This window comes from Bos taurus, chromosome 29 (assembly GCF_002263795.3).
Source record: "Bos taurus isolate L1 Dominette 01449 registration number 42190680 breed Hereford chromosome 29, ARS-UCD2.0, whole genome shotgun sequence".
Classification (NCBI taxonomy): Eukaryota; Metazoa; Chordata; class Mammalia; order Artiodactyla; family Bovidae; genus Bos; species Bos taurus.
Genome location: NC_037356.1, coordinates 44,572,041 through 44,596,786, shown reverse-complemented (window position 1 = coordinate 44,596,786; position 24,746 = coordinate 44,572,041). Strand labels below are relative to the sequence as shown.

Here is a 24,746-nt window from a genome sequence, read left to right as displayed (position 1 = left end):
GGGGCAGCTGATCCTGCTCAAAAACCTGAGGGCCCAAGCTTCTGCCTTAGGAATCAATCGGAGATGGAGAGGGGCCCACGATGGATCTTTATTGAGAAACACTCGGCTCTGTGGCCATGGCTCCAAGGGATGGGTGGGATCAGCCAGAGGGAGCACCCTCTCTCCGGACTTGAGTAGGGAAGCTCTGGGGTCAACGTCAGAGGTCACTCTCCCCGTAGAGGGCACTGGAGAAGGCCACGTAGTCCAGGGCTCCAGCTGGAGCCCCAGCCCCCTTGTAGGGCGCCATGCGGCGGATGCAGTACTCGGCCTGCTCCGCCGGGAGTTCCCGCCGCAGCTCCTCGGCGGTGATGTAGTTCTGGGGGAGAAGAGGGTTTGAGGGCCCCCAGGTCCCAGTCCCCACCCTCCACCCACCAGCTCCCCCGACCCCCGCCAGGGACTCACCTTGTCTCCCGCCAGGATCTTGAACGAGGCCACAACCTGCTCAGCCGTGTCTGTCTCGGCTGTCTCTCGGGTCATAAAGTCGATGAAGGCTTGGAAGGTCACAACCCCAGCTGCGTTGGGGTCCACCATGGTCATGATGCGAGCGAACTCCACCTCCCCCTGCAGGGTTAAAGGCCGGGCACCGTGCCCGGGCGGTGCTTAAGCCAGGAGGGTTCCTGGTGTCCCCCTGGCTTGACGACCCCTGTGACGAGGCGGCCCCCCTTTTCCGTGGACGGTCCACTGCAGCCCTAGCTCTGGCTCTGGGAAGTCCTTTCCACTGGGCTGAACTCTGCTTCCTGCCCATGGCGATGCCCTGCTCCTGCTGGTCCTGACCTCTTGCCCACACCCCTGTAGTGCTCTCTCTCTGAGGTGGACATGTTGCAAGCTCAGGCTCTGGAGTCACACAGAACCAGCTCCAAATTAATTCACCTCTTTGAACTTTTGTTAGGTGCCCCCCTAGGAAATGGGATAATTCTCCCCAGCCCCAGGAGGTGGATGAGGAGGAAATGAAGATGTGAAGGTGGGAGGGACACAGTGGGTGATCAATATGTAGGAAGGGCCACGGAGGGAACCCCTGGACAGGGCTGGAGGACACTTACCAGGTCATAGCCCATGGAGATGAGGCAGGCCCGGAAGTCATCAGGCTCCATCATGCCATTCCGCTTCTGTAGTTGGGGAGCAGATGTCAGGCTCTGGCCCCGATCTCCGCCTCCCAGCCAGCCCCCAAGTCCACCACCCCACAGGGCGAGGCCCCTGCTGACCCGGTCAAAGTGGTTGAAAGATGCCCGGAACTCGTTGAGCTGCTCCTGACTCAGGCCCTTGGCGTCTCGGGTCAGTACCTGGTTCTCCACCTCGTTGATGGTGCGTGCGATGGAGGTGAGCAGCTGCTCCCAGCCCACGCGGATGTGCTATGAAAGCAGGAGACAGGCCGGGTCAGTGGGCGGCCAGTGCCTGGCCACGAGCTCTGGCTCCACCCCCAATTCACCGTCTGACCCCGGGCAAGTCCTCCCCCTTGCTGGACCCGATCGGGAGGGTCCACTGAGTGACATCCAGCGGCCCTTCCTGCCATAAAGTTTGATGATTTATTACGTATTGATCAACCAGCCATGGCCGCCCCAGGCTTGCCCACAGCACCGCCTTCCCCTCGGTCCTAAGCGGCGTGGCCCCACCTCCATGCTGTAGACCGTGTGCTTGTTGTCAAACACCAGACTCTCCTGCAGCAGCTGGTGGTCTCCCTCCAGCCGGTCGATGTTGCTCTTGTAGTTGATGATATTCTGCTCCTGCTGCCGCAGGCCCGCCATCTGCTCCTCCAGAGAGCCGGCCATCCCCGCGGCTAGGCGCCCCACTTCCTACAGGGGGACCGGGCAGGATGAAGGCTTCCAGCCCCTGGTGGCCCCCGGCCCCCGTCTCCCAGGTTGGCTCCCTTATCCAAGCCTTACCTCCACCTTCCCCTGGATCCAGGGCCCGATGGCGTTGGCCTGGGCTGCAAACTGCCGCCGGAGCCTCTCGTTCACCTGCTGCCGCGTCAGCTCCTCCTGCAGCATCTGGTCACGGCTGGGTACCAGCTTTCGGACCTGGAGGGAGGGTGGTGGTGTCAGGGGCAGCTCAGGAGGGGAGGGCTCCAGCCCCTCACAGGGCTCCTTACTCTGAGCCTGGGGCTCTGCGGAGGGGGCAAGCTCTGAGCAGGTCACTCAGCCTCTCTCTGCTCATTTCCTGGCTGTAAATGAGGGCCCATGCCGACACTCTTAACAAACTTAGATTGTTCTGTACAACAATCTGGCCCCCACACCAGATCTAATTCTGCTTCAATCAGGCCCAACAGGAAAATGCTGTTACGGCCATTTTACAGAGAGGGCCAAGTCAGGCAAGGGGACCTATCCAATGCCACGTACAGTCTGTGGCAGACCACAGATCCGGAGGCGGACTTGATCCTCTGTGTCTCAGACACCTGAGATTCTCAGGGTGGTTTAGAAGGTGTCTGAGCAGGAGGGAGGCGGGGAAAGGCCACTGGCGGCACTGACCGTGTCCCACTTGGTGTTGATGTCCTGCGGGGTGAGGGTGATGTAGGGGTTGGTGGAGCTGGGCCGCAGTCCGTACGTTTGGCAGATCTTCTGGATCTCACCCTGGATGCCCAGGATGGCACCCCTCTCTCGGTCGGCCTCGGGCAGTGTTGCCTTGAACTGGTCGTGTGCTGTCACCAAGCTCTGGGGACGACAGGCAGGAAGCATCAATCAGCGCCCCTACCTCCCGCAGGCAACAAAGGATGGCCAGGGGCTCTGGGCCATTCACCGGGGGCCAGGGCAGCACTGGCCAGAGAACCCAGGCCTCCTGACTCCTGGCACTCTAGAGCTGGGCTTCTCCTCTGGCCCCCCATTCCCCAGGAGCCCAAAGGGGTGGCCGACAGAAGACAGGCCACTTCCTTGTCATCCCATCCAACCCTGGCACACCTGGAGCCCCCGCACCCACCTGGGTCTCCTCCACCGAGTGCACCAGCCACACGTCCTGCAGGTCCTCCACGGCGCCGTCCAGCCAGTTGTTGAAGGGCGCTGCCCGCCGGGCAAACTCCAGCTGTAGCTGATCGATGGTCTCTAGGAGCTTCTCCATCCGCTGGGGGCCACAGGGATGGCCAGTTAGCAGCCCGCCCAGCAGGCCCCTCACCCTCCTCCAGCGTCCAGCCTTCACCTCCGGGTCCCCAGCTTCACCTCCAGTGCATCCCGCCTCTTCTGGGTCAGCGTGCCCAGGTTGTCCCACTGGTCACAGATGGCCTGGCAGCGGCTGTTCACCGAGGCTGCCTCGTGGTAGTCCAGCTCACTGGGAATGGGAAGGGGGTTGTTCGCGGAGCCAGATTCCAGCCCAGATTTCTGCCTGACTGTCCCTTCAGGTAGGACTCTGGGCCCAGGGGTGGTGAAGGCATAAAGGAGCCAGGGTAGATGGGGGTGAAACAGGGCTTTCCTAGAGCAGGGCCTTCTCAGTGCGTGCCTAGGAGAAGGGGGTCCTCAGCTCCAGTCCCTGGAAAAGTTTGGGAGGAGGGGCGGGGCCTGGAGTTTCCCGGACAGGTTTACAGGAAGGACGTGGCAGGAGGCCAAGGCTATGGTGAAGGCCTGGCCGGCCCAAAGCTGCAAGGAGACGCCAGCTTAGGGGACAGGGTTACAGGAGGAGGGCAGAGCAAGTGGTGCTGGGAAGGACAGGGGTACCAAGGTAGGGTTATTAAAGAGTGAAAGGTCTGGAGGGCTTTGGGAGCAGGGGCGGGGCTTGAGGCCGAGGGGCGGGGCTTGAGGCCGAGGGGTGTCGTTCCCTGCCCGCGGTGGGCCCAGCAGACTCCATGCCTACTTGAGCTCCTGGGCCAGCGCAGCGATGTGCTCCACGCGGTCCTGGTGCGCCGCCAGGTCGCTCTCGAAGGCCTCGTGGCGCCGCAGCAAGGCCCGCACCTCCTGCAGCGAAGCCGTCTCGTAGTCCCTCTGGCTCAGCATGTCCTCCTTTCCTGCATGGAGAGAAGCCCGGCTTGCGTCACCCAGGGACGGATACGCAGGAGCAGGGGGTCCGAACCCCGTGTGTGACACTGGAGATTCCCCATCCGTGAACGTAGGTGATCATTCCTGCCCAGCCTACACCTAGGGGTCTGCTCTGAGACGCCAATGAGATAAAGTGAAGGGACGCTCCTGTTCCAGGGCATGGCTCCTGCGTAACGTCAGGGTCCTTGAGCTTACATGATCTGGAGTGGCCCTTGGTTCCCTTCCGGTATTATTTGATTGCAAATACCAGAAGGGACTAGAAAACAGGTCTCCAGCTTCCTTGCAGAACCCCTACCCCTGACCTGTGCCTTCTACCAGGACCCCGTCCCCCTCCCACCAGGCTCCCCGCAATCTGCACAGGACACATTCAGGCCCCAGAGCCACCTACCCCGGGTCCAGGCTTCATGCAGGGAGGCCTTCTGCTGGAACTTCTCCGCCAGGTGCTGCAGCCGCTGTAGGCGCCGGATCTCGGAGAGCAGCCAATCCTCATAGCCCTTCTCTGCCTGCTCCAGGCCCCGCCATGCGTTGGCGATGTCCTGCAGGCCAAGCAGAGAGAGGCGCCCTCCATCATGGTTCACCCATTATACAGATGGGAACAGACAGTCCAAGGGGATGTAGGCAGGGCCAGGGGTCCCCCTCTGCCCCCCTGCCCCGGCTCACCGAGACCAGCTTGCCCTCAGATGGCATGAAGGCCGGCCGGTGGCTCAGCCGCAGCTTGGTCTGCAGTGTGTTGAAGTTAATCTCCAGCTGGCACTTCTCCTGCACGCGGGGCGGCTTGTGCAGGCGCCGGTAGTCCCGGAAGTCTTCCAGCTTGCGTTGCATGGCGCTCATGCTGGGCTCGCCCACGCGGTTCTCCAGCCACGGCACGGTCCGGCGGATCCATTCCAGTAGCTAAGGGGTCCAGGCAGGGGCAGAGCACAGAGGGCTGAGCGGGCCTGCTCACCTTGCCTGTCTCTAGCCACGCCCAGGCTGTGGCCAACAGGCTGGGCCTTGAGCAGAGGAGGGGTCCCCACTAGTCAGAGAAGGAGCAGGATGGTTATATTCTGAGTCCAGGGGCCAGCATAGTTGGCCCAGAGCAAAGGGCCGTGAGACTGTCTAGAGATGAGTGACTGAATGGATGAATGAGTGGATGGCAGGAGCCTGGATGGGCAGAAGGGGGCAGGAGGTGGGTAAAGATGGCAGGAGGAGGCTGGAGGAGGCCAAGGCTACTCTGAGGAGAGGTGGGCTCTGCAGTCCAGGCTGGGGGTCAGCTGGGATGGGAGGAACAGCAGGGCTGGGATGGGGGAGCAAGGGCGGGAGGGGGAGGCCCTCTGTGGCCTGTCTTACCTCACTGGCCAGCTTTTCATATTCCTCCATCAGCTTCTCGTTCTCCTGGTTCACGGCCAGCACTTTGCAGATCCTGTTGGCAGCTGTCTCTGCCTTTGGTGGGAATGGGCAGAAAAGCTGGTATTAAAACAGGACACCCCCGACCCAGACTCCCTCTGCAACCCCTAAACACTGAGTCCATGCAAACTGAGAGGATGAAGGCCTCATGCCTTGTAGGGTGAGGAGGGAGCTTCCAGGCCAGAGGCTTCTGCGCCTGAGTGCCCCAGGGGTCAAGTATGTGCAGCTGGGACAGTGGTGCCCCAGTGGGGCCTGGCACCTCCAAATGTTGAGGGGCTGCCAAGGGTGGGCCCCTGGGCCACAGGCCCAGCCCAGGTGGCAACTGTTGAGCCCATTACCTGCTCCGCCCCGGCAAAGGCGTGGTAGAAGCAGGAGACATAGGTCATGATGGCCTTCTCATCAGGCTTTGGGGTGTTCACAATGTCTGCGGAATGGCAGCCAGGTGTCAGTTGGGCAAAGCCAGGGGTGGGGAGTGGGCTCATGCGCCCACCCAGGCAGAGAGCTCCCTCGGGATGGGAAGGGACAGAGACATCTAATCATGGCCACCAGCTGCCCCAAAGCCAGCTCTTCCCTGGAGCCTTCTCGGATCACCCCAGGCTCCAGCGACCTCCTCCTTGGTGGGGTGAGGACAGTATCAAGGTGTGGCTAAGTGAGCAGACCCTGTAGCCCTCATGAACCGCCAGTGTCCACTGCCTGCTGTCTCTAAACAGGCTGTGCCTCTGGCTGGCTGGCTGGCTGGCTTTCCTCCAAGTTCACATCCAGGGTACCAGGCACAGTACCAGAAAAGGTTTGCTGGTTCAACTACTAAAGCCTTTATGGGCACAGGGACAGGAGGCAGGACTCCCCTCAAAGGAGCTCCCAGCATGAGTGACTATCATGTCACCAAGTGACCCAGGTAACTGGGATGTGAGGGTAGAGCCATTACATAAGGGCCAAGGCGGGAGGGGCTGGTTCCACTGGATGAGAGGGACAGGGGACCAGATAAGGGCTCCTGGAGAAGGGGAACTGTTGGCAGGAAGGGTTCTGCCCAGGGAGCAGGGGGAGGGGTGGGGCGGAGCATCCCGGGAGGAGGGAGGAGCAGGGACAAAGGGGCGGAAGTGGGACAGTGCTGCCTGGTGTGGAAGTGGAGTCCTCGCCCGGGTGAGGCTTACTCTCACCTTCTGCATCCAGCATCTTAGGGATGTCCAGGTACTTCTCGGCCACCTCAAAGGCGGTGTTCAAGTTGCCGATGGGGTCGTCCTAGGAGGTGTGAGGGGAGAGAAGTGAAAGGTCATCTGGGACAGAGACTGGGGAGTCGGGGCTGGGACTAGGGGGGCCTACCTTGCGCAGTTTGGCATAGTCAATGAGGTCGGGGCGGTGTCGGTGGATGAGAGCACAGAGGGCCAGCCCATCCTTCCAGCTGGACAGACAGAAGGGGGGTCAGGCCTGGGTTCAGGCCAGGGCCCTGCCCTACCCTGGTCCCAGGAGCCCTCCTATCTGGATGGCCTCATCTGTGAAATGGAGTCAGGTTCTAATTCCTTGCTTGGCATTTAAGGCCCTGATTACCAGCCATGGACCATTTCCTCCAAGCTCATCATGATTCCCTTACCCTGGGCTTAGGCTACACCACTTTCTAGGAATTTTTGGCCTCTGGGTCTTTGCTCACAAGGCTCCCTCTGGCTGGAACACCCTTCCTGGGATGTCTCCGGTGCTCCCTCCTCCAGGAATTCCCCCTCACCCTCCTGGATTCAGTTCAGCATTGACTGAGTCCTGCCATTCTCAGACGCTGCTGCAGGAGCTTGGCTGTGACCTCTCCCCTCCCTGGCTCTCCGGGGCCAGACTCCAGCTCTCTGGCCCAGACCCCAGCAGAGGCCCCACATGCTGGCTGGAGGGCGGACCTGGTGTGGAAGTTCTGCACGTTGACGTTGCGGTACGGCGCCGTCTTCCGCTGACACCACAGGAGCAAGCCTTCCTTGGCCGAGGTTTCTGGGCAGGGATGGGGGTGAGTGTTGGTTGGGGAGGGGTTGGGGCCAGCCCTCATCCTCCCCACCTCCCCACCACTCACCTTCCACGGAGATGTCCTGGATGGCAAAGCGAAGGATGATGGTCCAGATCATGCCCAGGGTCATCTTCAGGTTCCCGTCAACAATCTCTGCGGGGTGGGGGGGTGGGGACATGCTCCACCTGACCACCAGGCCTCAGCCCCCCTCCCCCTTGCCCTGCCCTCTGGCCCCTTGTCTGCATTTCAAGGCTGGCACCGACTTGGTAGATGCTCAATCATTTTACTTCAAAAGGATTCACTGAACACCTCCTGGGTGCCAGGGCCAGCACTGTGGGTACCTTTGCTCCTTACAGTTGCTCCTGTGAGGTGCAGATGGTTGTCCCTGTGGTTGAGATGAGGAACCGCGCCCCCAGCCCCACCTGCCACCTCCTGCCACCTCCTCACCTTCAGCACCGATGGACACCAGCTTCACCCCCTTGCTGGCAATGAAATCCAGGGCCTTGTTGACATTGGCAATCTTGTGGAAGCGCATCTTGCCTTTGTCTGGTCTGGGCAGCCTCTCTCCTGGGTGTGAGAGGAGAGGTCAAGGGTCAAAGGTCACAAGAGGAAGCTGAAGACACGGTCCTCAAACTTCCCCCTCCCTCAGCACATCCCCTCCAGCACTCGGCTGGCACTGCTCCCCCAGCTCTCTGGGTTCCCCTGGGTCCTGGGGTCCCTGTGCGCTGATTTGCACCCCTCACCTGAAATAACCTCCAGGAGCAACATGAGTTTGAGGCCATTGCGGAAATCCTCCTCGATGTTCTCGATCTGGGTGCCAGCCTTGCGCAGGTGTGAGTTGCACCAGGCAGTGAAGGTCTGGGGGCAGAGGACAGTACTCAGACCCTAGTGCTGAGGACAGGGCTCTGGCTCCTTGGTCAGGGTAGATCTCAGAGCCCGAGGCCCTGGATGCAAGTTCCAGCTCAGCCACTCACTTGCTGTGCATCTGGGGCCAGCCCCTGTCCCTCTCTGAGCTTTAATTCTCCTGAAAATGGGGAGAAATGGGGTCTGGGTCCCATTCAGATCCCAGTGTGGATGCTGCCAGGACAACAACAGCTTTGGCCAGTCTCCAGCCAGTGTGGGGCCCCCTGAGACACCAGGGACACTGCCTTACTAAAATCGGAAACATTCCAGGTCGCAGCACAGATGGCTTGGTGGGTTTTGTCTGAGGGACTGTGCATCTGTGTTATTATCATCTCAGCCCCACCGACCTCCTAAGGCTATTGTGAATTGGCCCCCAAGCAGACCATGAGGCTGCCGGAGCTTTGCAGGCCCTTGAGGAACAGCGGGACACTGAGGCGCAGCCTGACCTGGTTTCTGGAGGAGACTATCCGCCCTCTCCGGCCAGGGCGTGCTTCAGCCTCAGCCTCTGTCTGAGATGGGAGGGGTGATATATGCTGTGTGCCTTTGGGGGATGGCAGTGCTTTAGAGCCTGGTGTACAAGTTTCTACAACCTCCCAAGGCCTCAGGCCCCGGATTCTGCCCTCAGCTGGCAGTCCTTGGTAGAATCCATACTCGGACTCCCACCCCAACTGAGCTACTGTGACCTGGGATGTGCCCCTCGCCCTCTCCTGGGCTCAGTCTCTCTGTACAATTACAGTTCAGAGTCAATGATGTCTCAGGTTCTTCCTCCCCTGATCTTGCAGGATCCTGGAATTCAAAGCATTTCCCCCTCCCATCCCCCCTCCAAAGCAAACACCCCAAGGAAGTTATTTGGAATTCTTTCCCTCAGGTGTATAAGTGGGTGCTGAGCACTGATTGATGCCACCCCGAGCACAGCAGAGTGCTGTTGGATTCTCTGTAGATCCTGGAGTCTCAGATGCTCTGGTCCAGACAGGGCAGGGCGAAAGGCAGGTCTGGGCGAGGCCTCCATAGTGATGGAAGCAGATTCCCTCAGAGGACAAACATGACTTTTAATGAGATTTGGTTCCTACCCTAAAGGAACTTACAGGCAATCAAAGAGTCCTGTGGGCCTTCGAAGTGCTAGGAGAGACTAGCATTGAGGAGCTTAGGGGAGGTGTTCTTCAAACCTCTTGGGGAAAGTGAGTAACAGATCAGAACTGTGATGGAAGAGTAGGAGTTACTCAAACAGGGAAGGACGGGCAAGGGCATTCCAGGCAGGGATAGCCGCAAGGGCTTGGTGATGAGCAACAGTTGCTAGGATTGTAGGGCTACAGCTATCTGGGCACTGCTCTGGGGATGTTGGGGTATAAATGGTGAGAGGCGGGCCGGAGGGGCGGCAGAGGCCAGGTCATGCACGATCTTGAGTGTTAAGCCAGGGAGTGTGAACTTGATCCTGAGGGCAACAGGGAGGGAGAGGGGCAGAACTGTGTTTTAGAAAGTTCATTCTTGTTGCAGAGAATGGCTTGGCAGAGCAGAAGGGAGAAGTGAGGAGGTGGCGACTGAGACCGGGGTGAGGGAGGGTGTCAGTGAGTGGGACGGGTCAGGAGCGAGGGGGTGAGATGGAAACATTTGTCCTTGCTAGACTCTAAGCTCTCTGAAGCAGGGGCTTTATTTCATCCCCTGCTGAATTTCTGACACCTGACACAGTGCCTGGCACATACCAGGACCTCCCTAAGAAATATTAAACAACTGTTTTCAAATGAGGCTGAATAAAGAGGACTCTGGTGTCAGATGGGAGGAGACAGGAGTGCTCTAAGATATGGGGGGAAAAGCAGGGATGGGGCGGGGCTAAATTTGAGCACAGAGATGTTCATTACATTGTAATAAACACTGCTGGATGAGAAACAACTGGATTATCCAACTTCAGGGAACACTAATGAATTTACAGAGTGTCTACACGGGTGCAATCACTGAGTAAGTGGATGAAGTGGGTGGCTGTAAGTTGGGTTGGAAGGATGTTCCTGATACTTTGATGAAAGCGAGGTACAGACTAGCCTGTGTCTTATGAGGAGCCTGTGAGCCTGGATCTGGGAGAGTCCTGGGTGGATGGGGGTGGGGTGGGGAGAGGAGTTGCAGAGCAGGTGGCAGCGGGAGCCAGGGGCAGGGATGACATCACTGGGAGACTGCTGGACCCGAGGACCACAGCCCTGCTTGGAGACAGGTGCAGAAGGAGCCTGGGGGGAGGCGGATCACCCGGCGCACCCTAGCCGAGTCAGCTGAGCCTCCCAGCCCCTGGGGTCACCTCCTGTCATCTAACTCAGAGGAAGTGCTCTGATTCTAAATCCGGGATTCTCTAAATCCTGCAAATTCCACCAAGCACCCCTGTTCCCCGCCCTTTCCTGCGGTCACACACCGTTGGCAAGTGATGAGTCTAATGACCTCACAGTACCCCCCTATCCCCAGCCTGCCACTCCCCAGCGTTTCCTCACTCCAGGCCCAGATCACTTTCTCTTCTGGGTCCCCAGGTGTCATGCCCCCTCCATCTGGGAAAGTCTAGGAGTGAAAATAGACCGGGGAGGGGAGGCCTGAGTGCCCTACAAGGCTGGACCTGGGCAGCAGCTGCCCTTTCAGCTCCTCCAAGGCGCTGCCTCAGCACAAAGTGTCCATCTGGCCTGAGAGTCAGGTTACCTACCGCAAAAGGGAACCCAGGACTCCCCTCCTTCCCGACCTTGTGGCCTTTTCAGCAGATTCAGGGCCCCTGGGGTGGGGAGGGGTATCTTGGGAAAGAATGGGGGAGGGACAAACAATGGGCAAAGACCCCCAGGTTGCCTAGGGAGGGGGACTGTTTTCTGAAGTATACGATGTGGGTCCTACCTCAGCCTCAGTTTCCTCACCTGACAATTGGGATAGAGTGGCCATGGACATCACGCTGGACAGAATATAGTGAGGGTGGGTAGGAAGTCTGGGATGGTTACCACTTCCCCCATACTCTTAAGTCCACTAGTTGCCTAGCTGCATGTCCTCAGGTGGGGTCTGGGAATATTTCAGAAAAGGGGGGCGGTGTGTGGAGAAAGGTTGATTTTTCCCGACCCCACCCCACCCAAACTTGGATCCCCAGGGCTTTACCCAAACCATATTCTTTAGCAAAAATGGGCCCAGGTGAATGAACCCTTGCGAGGGTGGGGATCCCAGAAATCTTTCTTGTCATCCTAAACCCCTCATGAGGGTCCCGAGCTCTCTCGTCGGGCTCTGGTGGACAGCAGAGGATTGATGGCCAGAGCCCCGGCTAGGAAGTGACACTGAGGGTAAGACAGGCTTTTGCCCCTGACCTACTGAGATGCCAAGAACAAACCGCCTGGCTTCTCAGGCCTCAGTTTTGCCATCAGGAAATGGGCTAGCACTCACTTTCCGCTGCTGCTTCTCCCAGGCCGGGTCCAACAGCAGGTCGCGGTCCCAGTCCTCCTCCTGTTCCATGTATTCGCCGCCCCCACGGCCGCCCGCGAAGGGCCCCTCCCCGGTCCCCAGACCCTCGGGCTGCAGAACCATCATCATCTTGTTCGGGCTCCTGGCTCCGCTCTGCTCGGCGCGCTCCAGAACACGGGGGCCGCGTTAAGTATCGCCCGGCCCAGCCCCGGATCGGATTCGCGCTAAATATGGGGGAGGAGGGTGGGGCCGGATCGGGACGAGGGCGCTCGGGTCGGGACCAGGCAGAAGTTTGGCCTGGGGCTAAGAGACTGCCGAATTTTGAGGCTCTGGGATGGATCCCGTGGCGGAGATCCGGGATTCGCGTTCTGGCTCCGCCGCTTGGGCGCTGTGTTGACTTTGAGAAAGCCACGGGCCCTTTCTGAGTCTCTTTCCCTATGTGTACAATGAAGATGACGAGAATAATCGTGGTTGCAGATCGCTCTAGAAGCTGCCTTTTGGACCTCCTCCTGACCCTTTTCCTGAGCCGCGCTGGTTGGGAAACAGGGACCACTATTCCCATTTCACAGTCAGAAACACCGAAGCGCCGAGCTGTTTTGAATGTTTTCTGGGGTGATGAAGGGAGACAACTCGAGCATGAAGAGGGATTCCAAGCCAGCTGGATGGGCCGAGGCAGGGCTATTAATATCGGGGCTACTGGGGGAAGAGGGGGAATGTGCTGAGCCGGGAATCCCCGACGCCACCAATGCTGCAACTCAATCCTGGCTTGCTGGCCACCTCTGCCAGCTTGCCCGGTGGCCGCGGGCGGGCTGGACGTCCGCGGGAGGGGCGGGGCTATACCAGCGCTCTACCCGGCTCCAGCGCCAATGAGATTCCAAGCATCTCTTTGGTTCGTTCGGCCGTCCAATCACATCTCCGTACCTGTGGGCCCGCCCAGTAAACCGGAACGCTCACGAGCCCCTTCCGAGCTTCTATTGGTTGTAGCAGACGTCCGTTTGCCACTATCCCTGCCTCAATACGGAAGCGGCGGGGTACTAGGGGGCTCCTACCGCTAGTGGGTGCAGGCCATGGGGCAGCCCTGGGCGGTGGGGACCGCGGAGGCGAGTCCCGCGCGGCTGCCCCTCGTGCTCACCGCGCTTTGGGCCGCGGCGGTGGGCCTGGAGCTGGCTTACGTGTTAGTGCTAGGCCCCGGGCCACCTCCGCTGGGACCCTTGGCCCGGACCCTGCAGGTTGCGCTGGCAGCCTTCCAGCTGCTCAACCTACTGGGCAACGTGGGGCTGTTCCTGCGCTCGGACCCCAGCATCCGGGGTGTGATGCTGGCCGGCCGTGGTCTGGGCCAGGGCTGGGCGTGAGTGGGGCTCGGGATCTGGCGCGGGGGAGAAGCGGGAGCTTGGCGCAGGGGGAGGGCCCTAGGACCTGAAGATGTTTGAGCCGCTTGTTAGAAACAGAGAACTCTTTTACAACCAGAAGGCAGAACGAGTTTCATTCATTCACTTACGAATATTGTTGAGTACATTATTATGTGCAGGGTACTATTCCAGGCACTGGAGGTACAATAAAACGTATTCCTGATTTCAGTGGGGGAGGGGACAGATGATAAACTTCAGGCTCGTAAATAAATAATGTAGAATGTTAGAAGGTGTTGGTGGTCAGGAAACAGAAAGAGTGCAGTCTCAAATAGGGTGGTCAAGGTAGGCTTCATAGAGAAGGTGGCGTTTGAGCAAAGACTTGAAGGAGAGGGGAAAGTTAGCCTTATTCATCTGGGGTAAGAATGTGCCAGGCAGCAGGGACAGGCAATGCAAAGGCTCTGAGGCAGTTGTATACCCAGCATGTTCAGGGAACAGTAAGACAGCCAGTGTGGCTGAGGTGGTGTGTGGGGGCCGGAGGAGGAGGTGGGGGGGGGGGGCGGTGGAGAAGAGAGATTAGAGATATAAAGACTTTGTAAACAGACTTTGAAGGCTTTGCTTTTTACCAGAAGTAAAATGGAGAGCCATCTCGGGGTTTTGAGCAGAGGAGGCATATGATTTAGATTTTATTATTTCTTTTTCTTGGTCTTGCTGCCAGGCTTGTAGGATTTTACTTCCTGGACCAGGAATGGGCCAGTAGTTGCCGCCCATCGAACCCAGGCCCTCAGCAATGAAAGTGAGGAGTCCTAACCATTGGATTGCCAGGGAATTCCCGATTTAGATTTTTAACAGATCAGTCTGGCTGCTGGGGCAAGACTACAGTAGAGGGGATAAAGGTGGAATCAGGGAGACCGACCAGTCAAGAGGCTGTTGCAATAATTCAGGGCAGAGTTCATGGTGACTTGGACCAAGCTGGTAACAGTGGAGGACAAACATTTGCTCCCGGATGTTAGAAACCAGCTGAAGACCTCAGGACAGGGGTTGTCAGACCTGCTGTGCTAGAAGTGGAAAGGCTTGGGAAGTGATGTCCAGCCTGCATTTACTCCCCCGTGAGGGACCTGGGGCTTAGCGAGGGCAGAGGCTGTGCCTGGTTCTCCAGGATGTGCTCAGGGGCTGATCTGGGCACCATGAGGGGCTCTCCGAGCTGCTGGAGGGACTGACCCTGTGGTTCCTTCCCTGCAGTTACTGCTACCAGTGCCAAAGCCAGGTGCCGCCGCGCAGTGGGCACTGCTCCGCCTGCCGTATCTGCATCCTTCGCCGGGACCACCACTGCCGCCTGCTGGGCCGCTGCGTGGGCTTCCGCAACTACCGGCCCTTCCTGTGTCTCCTGCTCCACGGCGCGGGCGTCCTGCTGCATGCCTCTGTGCTGCTGGGCCCGGCCCTGTCGGCCCTGCTGCGAGCCCACACACCCCTCCATACCGCCGCCCTGCTCCTGCTGCCCTGGCTCATGTTGCTCACAGGTGGGGAGCCCTGGATGTGGGGGAGTGTGTGTGTATGGGGGTGGGGTCAGGGGGAACCTCCCCACAGAGGCCGAGGCCCATCCTGGCGGGCAGTGGAATTCCTGGAGGCTTCTCCAGGTAGTGCCCTAGAGACCCAGTCCCAAGGTCAGTTTCAGGAGGCAGGGGCAGCTGGGTATTCACGTGGGTGTGCAGTCTGGTAAAACACAGGGCCTGGACACAGGTACAGAGTTCTAGCTGAGAGTCAGGGGAGGAAATACTGGTGGGATTTCACTGGGCAGATGGGACAGTGAGGAAGTATTCTCAGTAGGGAGGTGGCATTCATACCTACAGAAGCAGCGTGAACACAGGCTTGGAGGTTGGGAGCAGGGAAGACATTTGGTGGGAAACGTGAGGATTAAGGCTAGGATGGTCGATGAGGACTGGTGGTGGAGGGCCTTGAATGTGGCATGAGGATATGGCCCTCACTTGGCTGGGCAGTGGGGAGCCAGTGAAGGTTACAGGCAGGCGGAGGTCCAGTGTTTGGAAGTTGGGAAGGGACATCTTGGATCAGGAGGCTGCTTGAGAGGCTGTGTTCTGGATGAACACACTCTCCTCCAACACCACCGAAAACAGAAACCCCACTGGTTTTTCACGCTTTGTCCTCCACCCCGTGCGATGCTTCAGGCTTCCTCTCCCTGACCCTTTCCTCCTGAGCTGTCCACAGTCCTCTCTGTAACCTTGTCCTGCAGTTACTAAACTTCCAGACCACTCCGAACAGCGAGTATGTCTCCTTATCCTGTCCAGGCCCAGCTCTGTCCCCAGGACCCCCTCCTTGTGGCCCTGGGGAGACCTTGGGAGAAGGCCCAGTGGGGTGGTCAGGGCCTTCCTCTGCCAACCCTGGCTTCCTGCACTGCCCTCCTCAGTGACCTCCCTGCCTCCGTGGACACTCAGGCCCTCAGCTGCTCCTCTCTGAACGCATGACCCCTCTTGGTCATCCACGGTCTTCCACTTGCTCCCCACAGTCACTGAAGACAGTCCAGCACCAAGTCTCTCTCAGCCCTGGGCCTTGTTGAGTGCATCGGCATCCGAAAGTCTGGGTGAATGGCCCCAGTGGCCCAATTTCTTATCTTCTCCTCCCACATCCCACCCCAGCCCATCAGAATCCAAAATGTGTCACCTCCCAAATCACCCCATCAGTCACCCCCTCTCTGCTCCCACCTCCTCTCCTACCCAGCTCTCACTCTTTACTCCGTGACATCTGCTCCGGAGCTCCTGGGCCTCACCTTCCTGTCCATCAGCAACTTCCACATTACCGCCCCAGGTATGTGGTACCTTCCACCAACCTCCTGCAGCATCTCCGGCCTCTCACCTCCATCTTCCTTCCGCTGTGCCTTCCTGGCTTCTCTGTGTCAGCCCTTGTGTCTGCTGAGAGCTGCCAGACATGCCTGGTCCTTCGTGACAGCTGACACCATGTCACGTCATGGCTGCTGACCTCAGCAGACCCTCAGTAGTTCCTGGTTGTCCTCCACTGCAGCTCAAACCTTCTCACTTTCCTGTCTTCCAAACCCGCATCTCTCTTAAAAATCCATCACAGAGCAAAGTAGTTCCGAATTGGCTGTCCTGTCCGGGGGTGGAAGCTGCCTGCCCCAGTGTCCCCGGGTGCCCGGCCCCTCCTGCCCACTCGGAGGCCTCACACTGTGGGTCGCCTCTCCTCCGGCCGCTCCAGGCTCCCTCCCCGGGCTTCCTTTGGGTTTTCCACCTGGCACCAAGCCTCTGTCATCCCATGTCCTCCTCCTCCAGCTCACCCTTTCTGTCTTCCATTAGCTGCCAAGTCAAAGAACTCGCCTGGGCTCAGAGGCTACTTTTCCTTGCCTCTCCCCACCCCTGTTCTAAACTGGCCCTGCCCCACCCATTCTCCAAGATTGCCACAGTCCCCAGCCTCTGTCTCCACGAAACCCAGAGGAGGCTTCTGAGTTATCTTCTTGCTTCAAGAGACCTTTCAGCCTCATACCACTGATGGCCTTCTATCTCCTGAAAGGGCTCTACCTGGACGTCACCAACAGCTTGTACTTTGAGTTCCCTCCTTCCTTTCTGGTTTTCCTCTCTCTGGTCCCCAAGGACCTGGTTTCCTGGCTGAGGCACCGTTCTCATCTCTCTACACACTCTGCCGGGTCCAGACTGCCTGGGTACCAACCACTCACAAATCTGCACATCCAAGCTGGGCTTCTCTCCTGAGCTTTCAGAACCATCCACTCACTTGTTTTGCAGACATCTCTCCATCCTGCCTCAGGACCTTCAAACAGAATATTTTCTTCCCTCTTCAGCTAGCAAATACCTCCTCAACTTTCAGTTGTTCAGTCACTCAGCTGTGTCCCATAGACTGCAGCACGCCAGGCTTCACTGTCCTTCACTATCTTCCAGAGTTTGCTCAAACTCATGTCCATTGAGTCGGTGATGCCATCCAACCATCTCATCCTCTGTTGTCCCCTTCTCCTCCTGCCTTCAATCTTTCCCAGTATCAGGGTCTTTTCCAGTGAGTCGGATCTTCGCATCAGGTGGCCAAAGGATTGGAGCTTCAGCTTCAGCATCAGTCCTTTTAATGAATATTCAGGATTGATTTCCTTTAGGACTGACTGGTTTGACAAAACATGGTCCACTGCAGAAGGGAATGGCGAATCACTTCAGCATTCTTGCCTTGAGAACCCCATGAACAGTATGAAAAGGCAAACTTCAGACACCACCCGAAATAGACAACACTCTCAAAATAGATGAAGTTTATTTCCCTGAGCCTCTTAGTAAGTTTGCCTGTCATCTACCCACCCCACCAATAGGCTTTTTTATAAGCTAATTTTTGCGTTTTAATTCACTCACTCATTGTTTCTGGCTGCACTGGGTATTCTTTGCCTCAGCAGGCTCTCTAGTTGTAGTGAACAGCGGCTACTTTCTAGTTGCGTGTGGGCTTCTCATTGCAGTAGCTTCTCTCATTGCAGAGCAAAGGCTCTAGAGGGTACGAGCTTCAGCTGTTGCAGCGCCCAGGCTCTAGAGCACAGGCTTAGTTGCTCCATGACATGTGGAATCTTCCTGGACCAGGGATTGAACCCTGCATTGGCAGGGAGATTCTTTACCATTGAGTCACCAGAGAAGCCCAGCTCTCTCTATTTTTGTTTGAACTTTTTATTTTGTATTGAGCTATAGAAGATTACAATGTTGTGACAGTTTCAGGTGAACAGTGAAGCCAGCTTTTTTTTTTTTACTGAAGGAAAATTCACATAGCATAATTGTAACTACAGTTACTAATTGTAACTACAATTACAATTACTCATAATTGTAACCATCCTCAACTGCACAATTGTCTCTAGTATACTCACAATGTAGTCCAGCCATCACAACTGTCTAATTCTAGACCATTTTCATTGCCCTCAAAAGAAAGCCTCTACCCCTTAAGCAGTCACTCCCCAGCCCCTGGCAACCACTGATCTTCTATCTCCATGGATTGCCTGTTTGGGACATTTCATATAAATGGCACCGTACAATACATGACCTTTTGTGTCAGGCTTCTCTTGCTTGGCAAAACATTTCATGGCATCTTGCAGTTCATTGGTTCAGCTGATACTTGTTACCTGTTATAGATGAGGATGGTCCAAGATGTTTTTTCTGTCGTCACGCCCATCACAGCTGTCATTAAGTAACTGAGACATGATCTCTTGAATCTCTTGTGAGTTCCCTGAGATCGGAGATGCTAGCCTGGCATTCATGGGGGTGCTCACAAGGGTGTGGTGCAGGAGTGAAGGTGTGTCTAGGGCAGGGGGCCATGTGTGTCCCATTCACTGCTGTGTTCCCGTTAGCCAGCACGGGCTGGCCAGGGAGCAGCGACTCTGCAGGTTGCTGAGCAGAGGAACGCGCCCTGCTTCATAGAGGGAGGGAACGGGAGGAGGGCAGGAGCCGGCTCTGGGAGGGCTAGGCCTGCTGCTACTCCCTTACCCTCTCTGCTCTGTCCCTGCAGGCAGAGTGTCTCTGGCACAGTTCGCCCTGGCCTTCGTGACCGACACGTGCGTGGCGGGTGCGCTGTTGTGTGGGGCCGGACTGCTCTTCCACGGGATGCTGCTGCTCAGGGGCCAGACCACGTGGGAGTGGGCTCGGGGCCAGCATGCGTACGACCTGGGCCCCTGCCACAACCTGCAGGCAGCTCTGGGGCCCCGCTGGGTCCTCGTCTGGCTCTGGCCCTTCCTGGCCTCCCCGTTGCCGGGGGACGGCATCACCTTCCAGACCGCAGCCGATGTGGGACTCATGGCTTCCTGACTCCAGGAAGCGCCTGAGCTTGTACAAGCTGCACAAGGCAAGCAGGAGAGGGGACTCGTAACTCGTTTCAGGCCCACCCCCACCCCCAGCTTCAGAGGGAGGCAGGTTGGTACTTGATGCCTGCTTTCAGCAACTCCCATTGCCACCCTTGGGGTTGCCCTTGCCCAGCTTGGACTCCTAGGGTCCAGGGCTTGGGCCCCGGGATTCGGCCTCTGCCAGTGGCCCCTGAGGACCATGAAAGGTCTGGGAAGGGGCTGCTTGGCCTGCCTGGCTGCCCCACTGCCAGGTTAATAAAGTGCCCACTTGGTTCTGGGACTCCCTCCAGCTTTGTGGGTTTTTGGTCCTCCTCGGTGGCCCAGGCTGCTGTTTTTCTTTCCTTTGACTGTCAGGCCTGGGAACCACAGAATGCCTGAGAGTGTGAGGATCCAGAGCTCTGCCTCCTGTGGCCTTGGGGCAGGGGGGCTAGGGAGTTGGGGTGCAGCAGGCTAAGGCAGAATGTGGTGATCCAGGGTATGAGAACCCACAATTCTTCCCCAGGTTGAGTGCTTTATAGTGAGGAGCTTTTCAACAGCCACAACCTCACTGAACTTGTCTCCAGCTAACCCGGTACCCTGGGCAGCAATTATGCCAGTGAAGAACTTAATGCTGTGAGAGTTGACATGATAAGATTTCACAGGGTAGTAAATGGAGGAGTCTGGATATGAACCCAGATCTTTGCACTTTGTACTTCACCCTTTTTTGCCTGACCAAAAAAATCAAAGGCAAGAAATCGGGGTGGTGGGGGGAGGGATGTTCAAGCATCTGTGCAGGATGGTGCCGAGATGGCTAAGCTCCTCTTCTCTGGTCTCTTCAGGAGCTCCTTGTTAATCACTTATTTAAATATAGTAAGTAGACACTTCCAGTTACATGTGGCAAGTTTAGCTTTGTGAGTTTACTTGTTTCCTCTTAAAATCTAAAATGATAAGGAAATGAAAAATGATGTAAATTTACAAAGAGAAAATAGGGAGACAGCAGTAGACCAAAAAACCTGACATTTTGAGAGATGAAAAGCGGATAGAGGCTCATTTACTTTCCTAGAGAACCAGACACTGCAGTTAAGTGTTCCCCAAGGGAGGGGCTGAGAGGCCACCAAATCCCCCAGCCCCCACCTGAGCCCTGGAGAGGCTCTGGGGTCCCACCAGCACCATGGAAGGCGAGGTCGGGCTGACAAGAGGGACTGTGAGGAGCAGCTAGGATGTCCCTCCCCCCAGGACCCCCCTGACCCCTTGCAGCCAAGCAGCTACCCCACTGGGGCGGAGGTGTGGGCTTCTGAAGCAGCTTTGTGTCTTGGGGGAACTGGGGAGGGTGGGGGTGAGGGGCTGGACCAAAGGTGGGGTTAAGTGAAAATCTGCAAATGCTGCCGGGGCAGGGGGTAGCCCTCCACTGACATGGCAGGTTGCCTTCCAAGAACCCTCAGAGAAGCCCAAGGCTCTGCCCACGCCCCTGAAGGTTTGAGCTGCTAGGACTTCTTTGCTTTTCTAAACAGTGTGCACTATTACTATTTAACTCTGGTAGAACTTGGTGTAGCTGTCTCTTTGTACAAGCACTGGCAGACTTCCCGTTTCCTTCTCTGCTTTTCCCCCATCCTCTAGAATCTTTTCTTGTTCTTTTGGTTTTGAATTAAATAGTGAAGAGGTGCAAGGAAATATTTCAAGACAAACACCCTCCCTACCCCCATTTCAGAAATGGATACCTCGACTTCCCTGGCAGCCCGTGGTTAAGGCTCCACGCTCCCAATGGGTACCCTGGTGGTCCCTGCTGTGCCTCTCCCTGGTAGAGGACACGCTGTGCTGTCTCAATCATTCCCTTGCTTGCTCTGTGATTTTATTATAGATGTTTTGTTTTGCATGTTTCTTTTATATAAATGAAACTATACCATGTTTATTTTACTGCAATTTGCTTTTTCCTTTAATACCATGTGTCTGAGATTTATCCAAATTAACATGTGTAGCTCTAAGGCATTCCTTTTCCTTGCTGTATAGTGATCCGTCAAATATACAATTTATTTTTCTCTTTTGTCCCACTGCTCATTTCATCTACCTGTGTGTGTTCCCCTAAGATCTATACTTGGCCCTTGCTCTTCCATATAAATTTTAGAATCAGCTTGTTACATCCTATCAATAAAAACCCCTTTGAAATTGTGATGGAACCCAACTGAATCTATATATGTTTGGGGAAAATCAACATCAGCATGAGATTGAAGTTTCCAGTCGTGAACATGGTGTATCTCTCCATTTAATGTTTTCAATAAAGTTGCTTTTTCTCATAAATTGGTTAAACTTAAGTACTTGATATTGTGCTGCTGTTATTCACGGCTTATGAAAATAATTTTTTATGTCCAAGAAACCTAAAATTTATGATTTGCTTGAAAATTCTGAGTTTTCTATATGTATAATCATCTCTATGAAAAGGTATTTTTTATATCTCTTATTTTTTTCTTGCCTCTCTCTGTCTGGGTGGAGGAAAGTGTGGGCACCCTTGACTTGTTTCTGACATTAGAGGGAATAATTTCAATATTTCACCATAAAATATATTTGCTGGTTTTTGTAAAAAAGTCTTTCATTAGGCTGAGAAATTTCCCTTCTATTCCAAATATGTTGAGTTTTTATCCTTTTATTTCATTCTCTGCCTCCTAAGAATGGCCTGAACATAGATTTTTACATGTTTTCTATTTGAAGTATTTAGTCACTTTTATCTATTTTAATTAAGTTATTGGATAAATTTCTACCCCTTTATTTTGTGCCATCGCCTGTCTTTTCTAGTTTTTTACTTTTTTATTTAAAGTTATTTTTTGCTAGATGTAGAATTCCAGGCTAATAGTCATTTCCTGTCAATATATTGAAAACTTGGCTCTGTCTTTATGGTCTCCATTTTGTTGTCCTTACTGTTCCTTTCAAGATACTTTTTGTCTCCAACCGTTTTAAAGGTTTTTTTCTCTTTGGTATTCTGCAGGTTTACTGTGATGTGTCCCAGTGTGGTTTTCTTTGTACTTATCTTAATGGGATTCCTTAGGTTTTCTGATTCTATGAATTGATGTCTTTCATCTGTTCTAGAAAACTGTCTTCTCTTCAATTCTCAGTCATCTCTCTGTCCCCACTGGGACTCTGATTAGACCTTCCTACTCCATCCTCCTTGCCTCTTATATAACACGTATTTTCTGTTTCTGGCATTCTGGATAATTTCTACAAATCTGTCTCCCAGTTAAGTCTTTCTTCAGCTTCTAAACCAGCCTACTGAAGTTTTTTTGTTTCTGTTTTTAGTGGTTGTACCCACTTATCTGTTGAGTTTTACATGTCAAATACTTTATCATTTCTAGAAATTGTTTGGTTCCTTTTCAGATTTATTTTATATACTCTTGCTGTCTTACATTTTAAGTTTCCTTTTTCTTTAAATATATTGAAAACACATACATTGTTTGGTAATTCCAGTACCTTAAGTTTTTGAGGCCTGATTATGCAGGTTTATTGTTTGCTCTTGCTCACAGTGCCATATTTTCTTGCAATTCATGAGTTTTGACTGTGAATTCATACTTTTTGGAATTCTATCAATGGGGATTTTTTGAGATTAAGAGTAAATTCCTCCGCAGAGGAAATATGTTTATCAGTTGCCTGATGACAAACCAACCCGGCACTTTAAATTCTCAACTAGGGGTGGTTTGGATCACCCAGATATTGTCAATTCAGGTTGCAGACTTACTCAGGCAGGCATGTGGTTAAAAATTCTCAGGAGAGATTCCCCCAACCCTGCCACCCTCACCCTTCTACCCAGTACTAGACTTGGAAATAGGCAGTTTCTCTTGTTGATTCTATTAAGATTTCAAAGAACCAGCTTTTGGTTTTCATTGCTTTTTCTCTATTGATTTCCTATTTTCGATCTCATTGATTTCTGCTCTTTTTCTTTTATTTTGGATTTACTTTTGCTCTTCTTTTTCTAGCTTCCCATGGTGGAAATCTAGATTATTGATTTTAGGTCTTTCGTCTTTTCTAATGTATCCATTCAGTGCTATAAATTTCCCTCTAAGCAATGCTTTCACTGCACCCATAAATTTTGATAAGTTGTTTTCATTTCAATTTAGTTCAAAATATTTTAAAACTTGAGATTTCCTCTTTGACCCATGTGTTACTTAGAAGACTACTGTTTAATGTGCACGTATTTTTAAATTTTCCAATTATTTTTCTGTTACTGATTTACATTTTGGTGTGAGAGCAGACACTTCATGATTTCTATTAAATCTGTTAAAGTGTTTTTTATGGTCCAGAATATGATCTGTCTTGGTGAATGTTCTATGTGAGCTCCAAAAAATGTGTATTTTAGTGTTGCTGAAGTAGTCTGTAGATGTCAATTAAATCCAGTTGATTGATGGTGTTGAACTCAACTATGTCCTTGAAAAGGTACCATAATTAAAGACTGAACAGAGAACAAAAAGAGCTGAGAATTAAAATAACAGAATTTTAGGGAATTCCCTGGTGGTCCAGCAGTTAAGACTCTGTGCTTCCACTAAAGAGGGTGCGGGTTCGATCCCCTGCTGGGGAACTGAGATATACATGCCATGTGGTGCAGCCAAAAAATAAAATAGAATTTTAAGAACCATTCCAGAGAAGAGCTGAAAGGTAAACACCTCTCAGAAAATAGAACCAAAAGATAATAGAAGACAGAAGAAAATCAGAGGATTCAGTTCTATTCTCTCTGGAATTATCATTTATCAGATGCTGGGTTTCATCAGGATTCCAGAGAGAACAGAGAAAATGGGAAGAAATCACTCAAGAAACAATTTTCTGGAATTGAAGGACGCAAGCCTCCACCCCGCAGCATTAACAACTAAAGACACACGGTAACGTGTCAGATGTTTCAGAACCTCAGAGCAAAGTCAGAAGCAAAAGTGCCATGGAACCTCTCAATGGCATTACCAAAAATCAGAATACAAGGGCGCACTACCTTAAAAATTACTTCCTTACATAAAAATGACTTTCACCTTCAAATTTTCGACCCAAACTATCACATACATGTATGAACTAAATAAAATCTTCAGACGAATGGTGTCTTAAAATTTTTAACTCTAGTGAGTTTTTTAAAAAAGATTCTTTTAAAAGAAATTATTTTTTGGCTGTGCTGGGTCTCTATTGCTGCGTGGCATTTCCCTAGTTGGAGCGAGCGGGGCTACTCTCGAGTTGCAGCGTGCAGGCTTCTCTCTGCGGTGGCTTCTCTTGTGGAACACAGGCTCTGGGGCATGCGGGATTCAGCACTTGCGGTTCAGGCTCTAGAGCACAGGCTCAGTAGTTGTGGTGCGTGGGCTTAGTTGCTCTGTGGCATGTGGGATTCTCCCGGATCAGCGGTCAGACCCAGGTCTCCTGCATTTGCAGGCTGATTCTTTATCACTGAGCCACCAGGAAAGCCCAACTTTAGTGACTTTTTAGAGAAGGTACCCCTGGATGTGCTTCACCAGGTGAGGGGTAAAAGAACTACGAAAAAGGACAAAAGAACTACGAAAAAGGACACAGGGTCCAGGAATTAAGGAATCTGGCCCAGAACTTGGCAAACAGAATTCCCAGAAGTGCTTGCTGCAGTTCTAGTGAACAAATGGCACTCCCTTAAGCAGGGGATGAAGGGACGCACCCAGAGGACCTGTCAGACCCGGTCGGAGAAGAACCAGCAGTTGGTACACATAGAAAACTAAGCAAAGGAGAAAAAAACAGGGCAACTATTAACTCCATGAAAAATAATACACTAAAAGGTAATTTAATTACAGCCCCATTCTTGGCTCTGCGGACAGTCACGTAGTAATCTAAATAGTGAATATGGATTTACCTAACTGGGGAGAAAAGGAGAGGGCAGGGTGCTGCCACAAGAGAGCTAAAGCCCCATCTATTATGACAGGGAGCCAACAAAGATTGTATAAGCATATTTA

General features: G+C 54.1%; 2 protein-coding genes across 4 annotated transcripts; one reads left to right on the top strand and one right to left on the bottom strand.

The window, feature by feature from the left end:
- Positions 1–66: 66 nt before the first annotated feature.
- On the bottom strand, positions 67–11,849 carry ACTN3 (actinin alpha 3). Of its 2 annotated transcripts, NM_001076157.1 has the most exons (21): positions 11,641–11,849; positions 8,097–8,211; positions 7,801–7,920; positions 7,420–7,506; positions 7,253–7,340; positions 6,696–6,774; positions 6,533–6,614; positions 5,714–5,799; positions 5,319–5,411; positions 4,653–4,883; positions 4,381–4,528; positions 3,811–3,961; positions 3,183–3,291; positions 2,947–3,087; positions 2,502–2,684; positions 1,920–2,054; positions 1,650–1,829; positions 1,242–1,388; positions 1,080–1,145; positions 442–600; positions 73–355 (listed from the first exon to the last, which is right to left on the bottom strand). In NM_001076157.1, exons 1-21 carry the CDS (start codon positions 11,785–11,787, stop codon positions 197–199), a joined length of 2,706 nt encoding a protein of 901 aa, NP_001069625.1. In that variant the 5' UTR covers positions 11,788–11,849; the 3' UTR covers positions 73–196. The 2 variants fall into 2 exon arrangements, with proteins under 2 accessions (XP_024843025.1, NP_001069625.1); XM_024987257.2 differs by having other exon boundaries at positions 67–355; positions 1,080–1,388; positions 11,641–11,820.
- An 809-nt stretch (positions 11,850–12,658) lies between these two features.
- On the top strand, positions 12,659–23,202 carry ZDHHC24 (zinc finger DHHC-type containing 24). Of its 2 annotated transcripts, none has more exons than XM_005227111.5 (3): positions 12,659–13,208; positions 14,247–14,524; positions 18,507–23,202. In XM_005227111.5, exons 1-3 carry the CDS (start codon positions 13,081–13,083, stop codon positions 18,800–18,802), a joined length of 702 nt encoding a protein of 233 aa, XP_005227168.1. In that variant the 5' UTR covers positions 12,659–13,080; the 3' UTR covers positions 18,803–23,202. The 2 variants fall into 2 exon arrangements, with proteins under 2 accessions (XP_005227168.1, NP_001192908.1); NM_001205979.1 differs by having other exon boundaries at positions 12,726–13,006; positions 18,507–18,915.
- The last annotated feature ends 1,544 nt before the right edge of the window (positions 23,203–24,746 follow it).

Coding starts and splice junctions, on each gene's coding strand:
- ZDHHC24 (NM_001205979.1), top strand. CDS start 12,726: ATGGGGCAGCCCTGGGCGGTGGGGACCGCGGAGGCGAGTCCCGCGCGG. Junction 13,007..14,246: donor GGTCTGGGCCAGGGCTGGGC/GTGAGTGGGGCT, acceptor CCTTCCCTGCAG/TTACTGCTACCAGTGCCAAA. Junction 14,525..18,506: donor CTGGCTCATGTTGCTCACAG/GTGGGGAGCCCT, acceptor CTGTCCCTGCAG/GCAGAGTGTCTCTGGCACAG.
- ACTN3 (XM_024987257.2), bottom strand. CDS start 11,787: ATGATGATGGTTCTGCAGCCCGAGGGTCTGGGGACCGGGGAGGGGCCC. Junction 7,507..7,800: donor GGTGTCCATCGGTGCTGAAG/GTGAGGAGGTGG, acceptor CCCACCCCGCAG/AGATTGTTGACGGGAACCTG. Junction 356..441: donor AGATCCTGGCGGGAGACAAG/GTGAGTCCCTGG, acceptor CTTCTCCCCCAG/AACTACATCACCGCCGAGGA.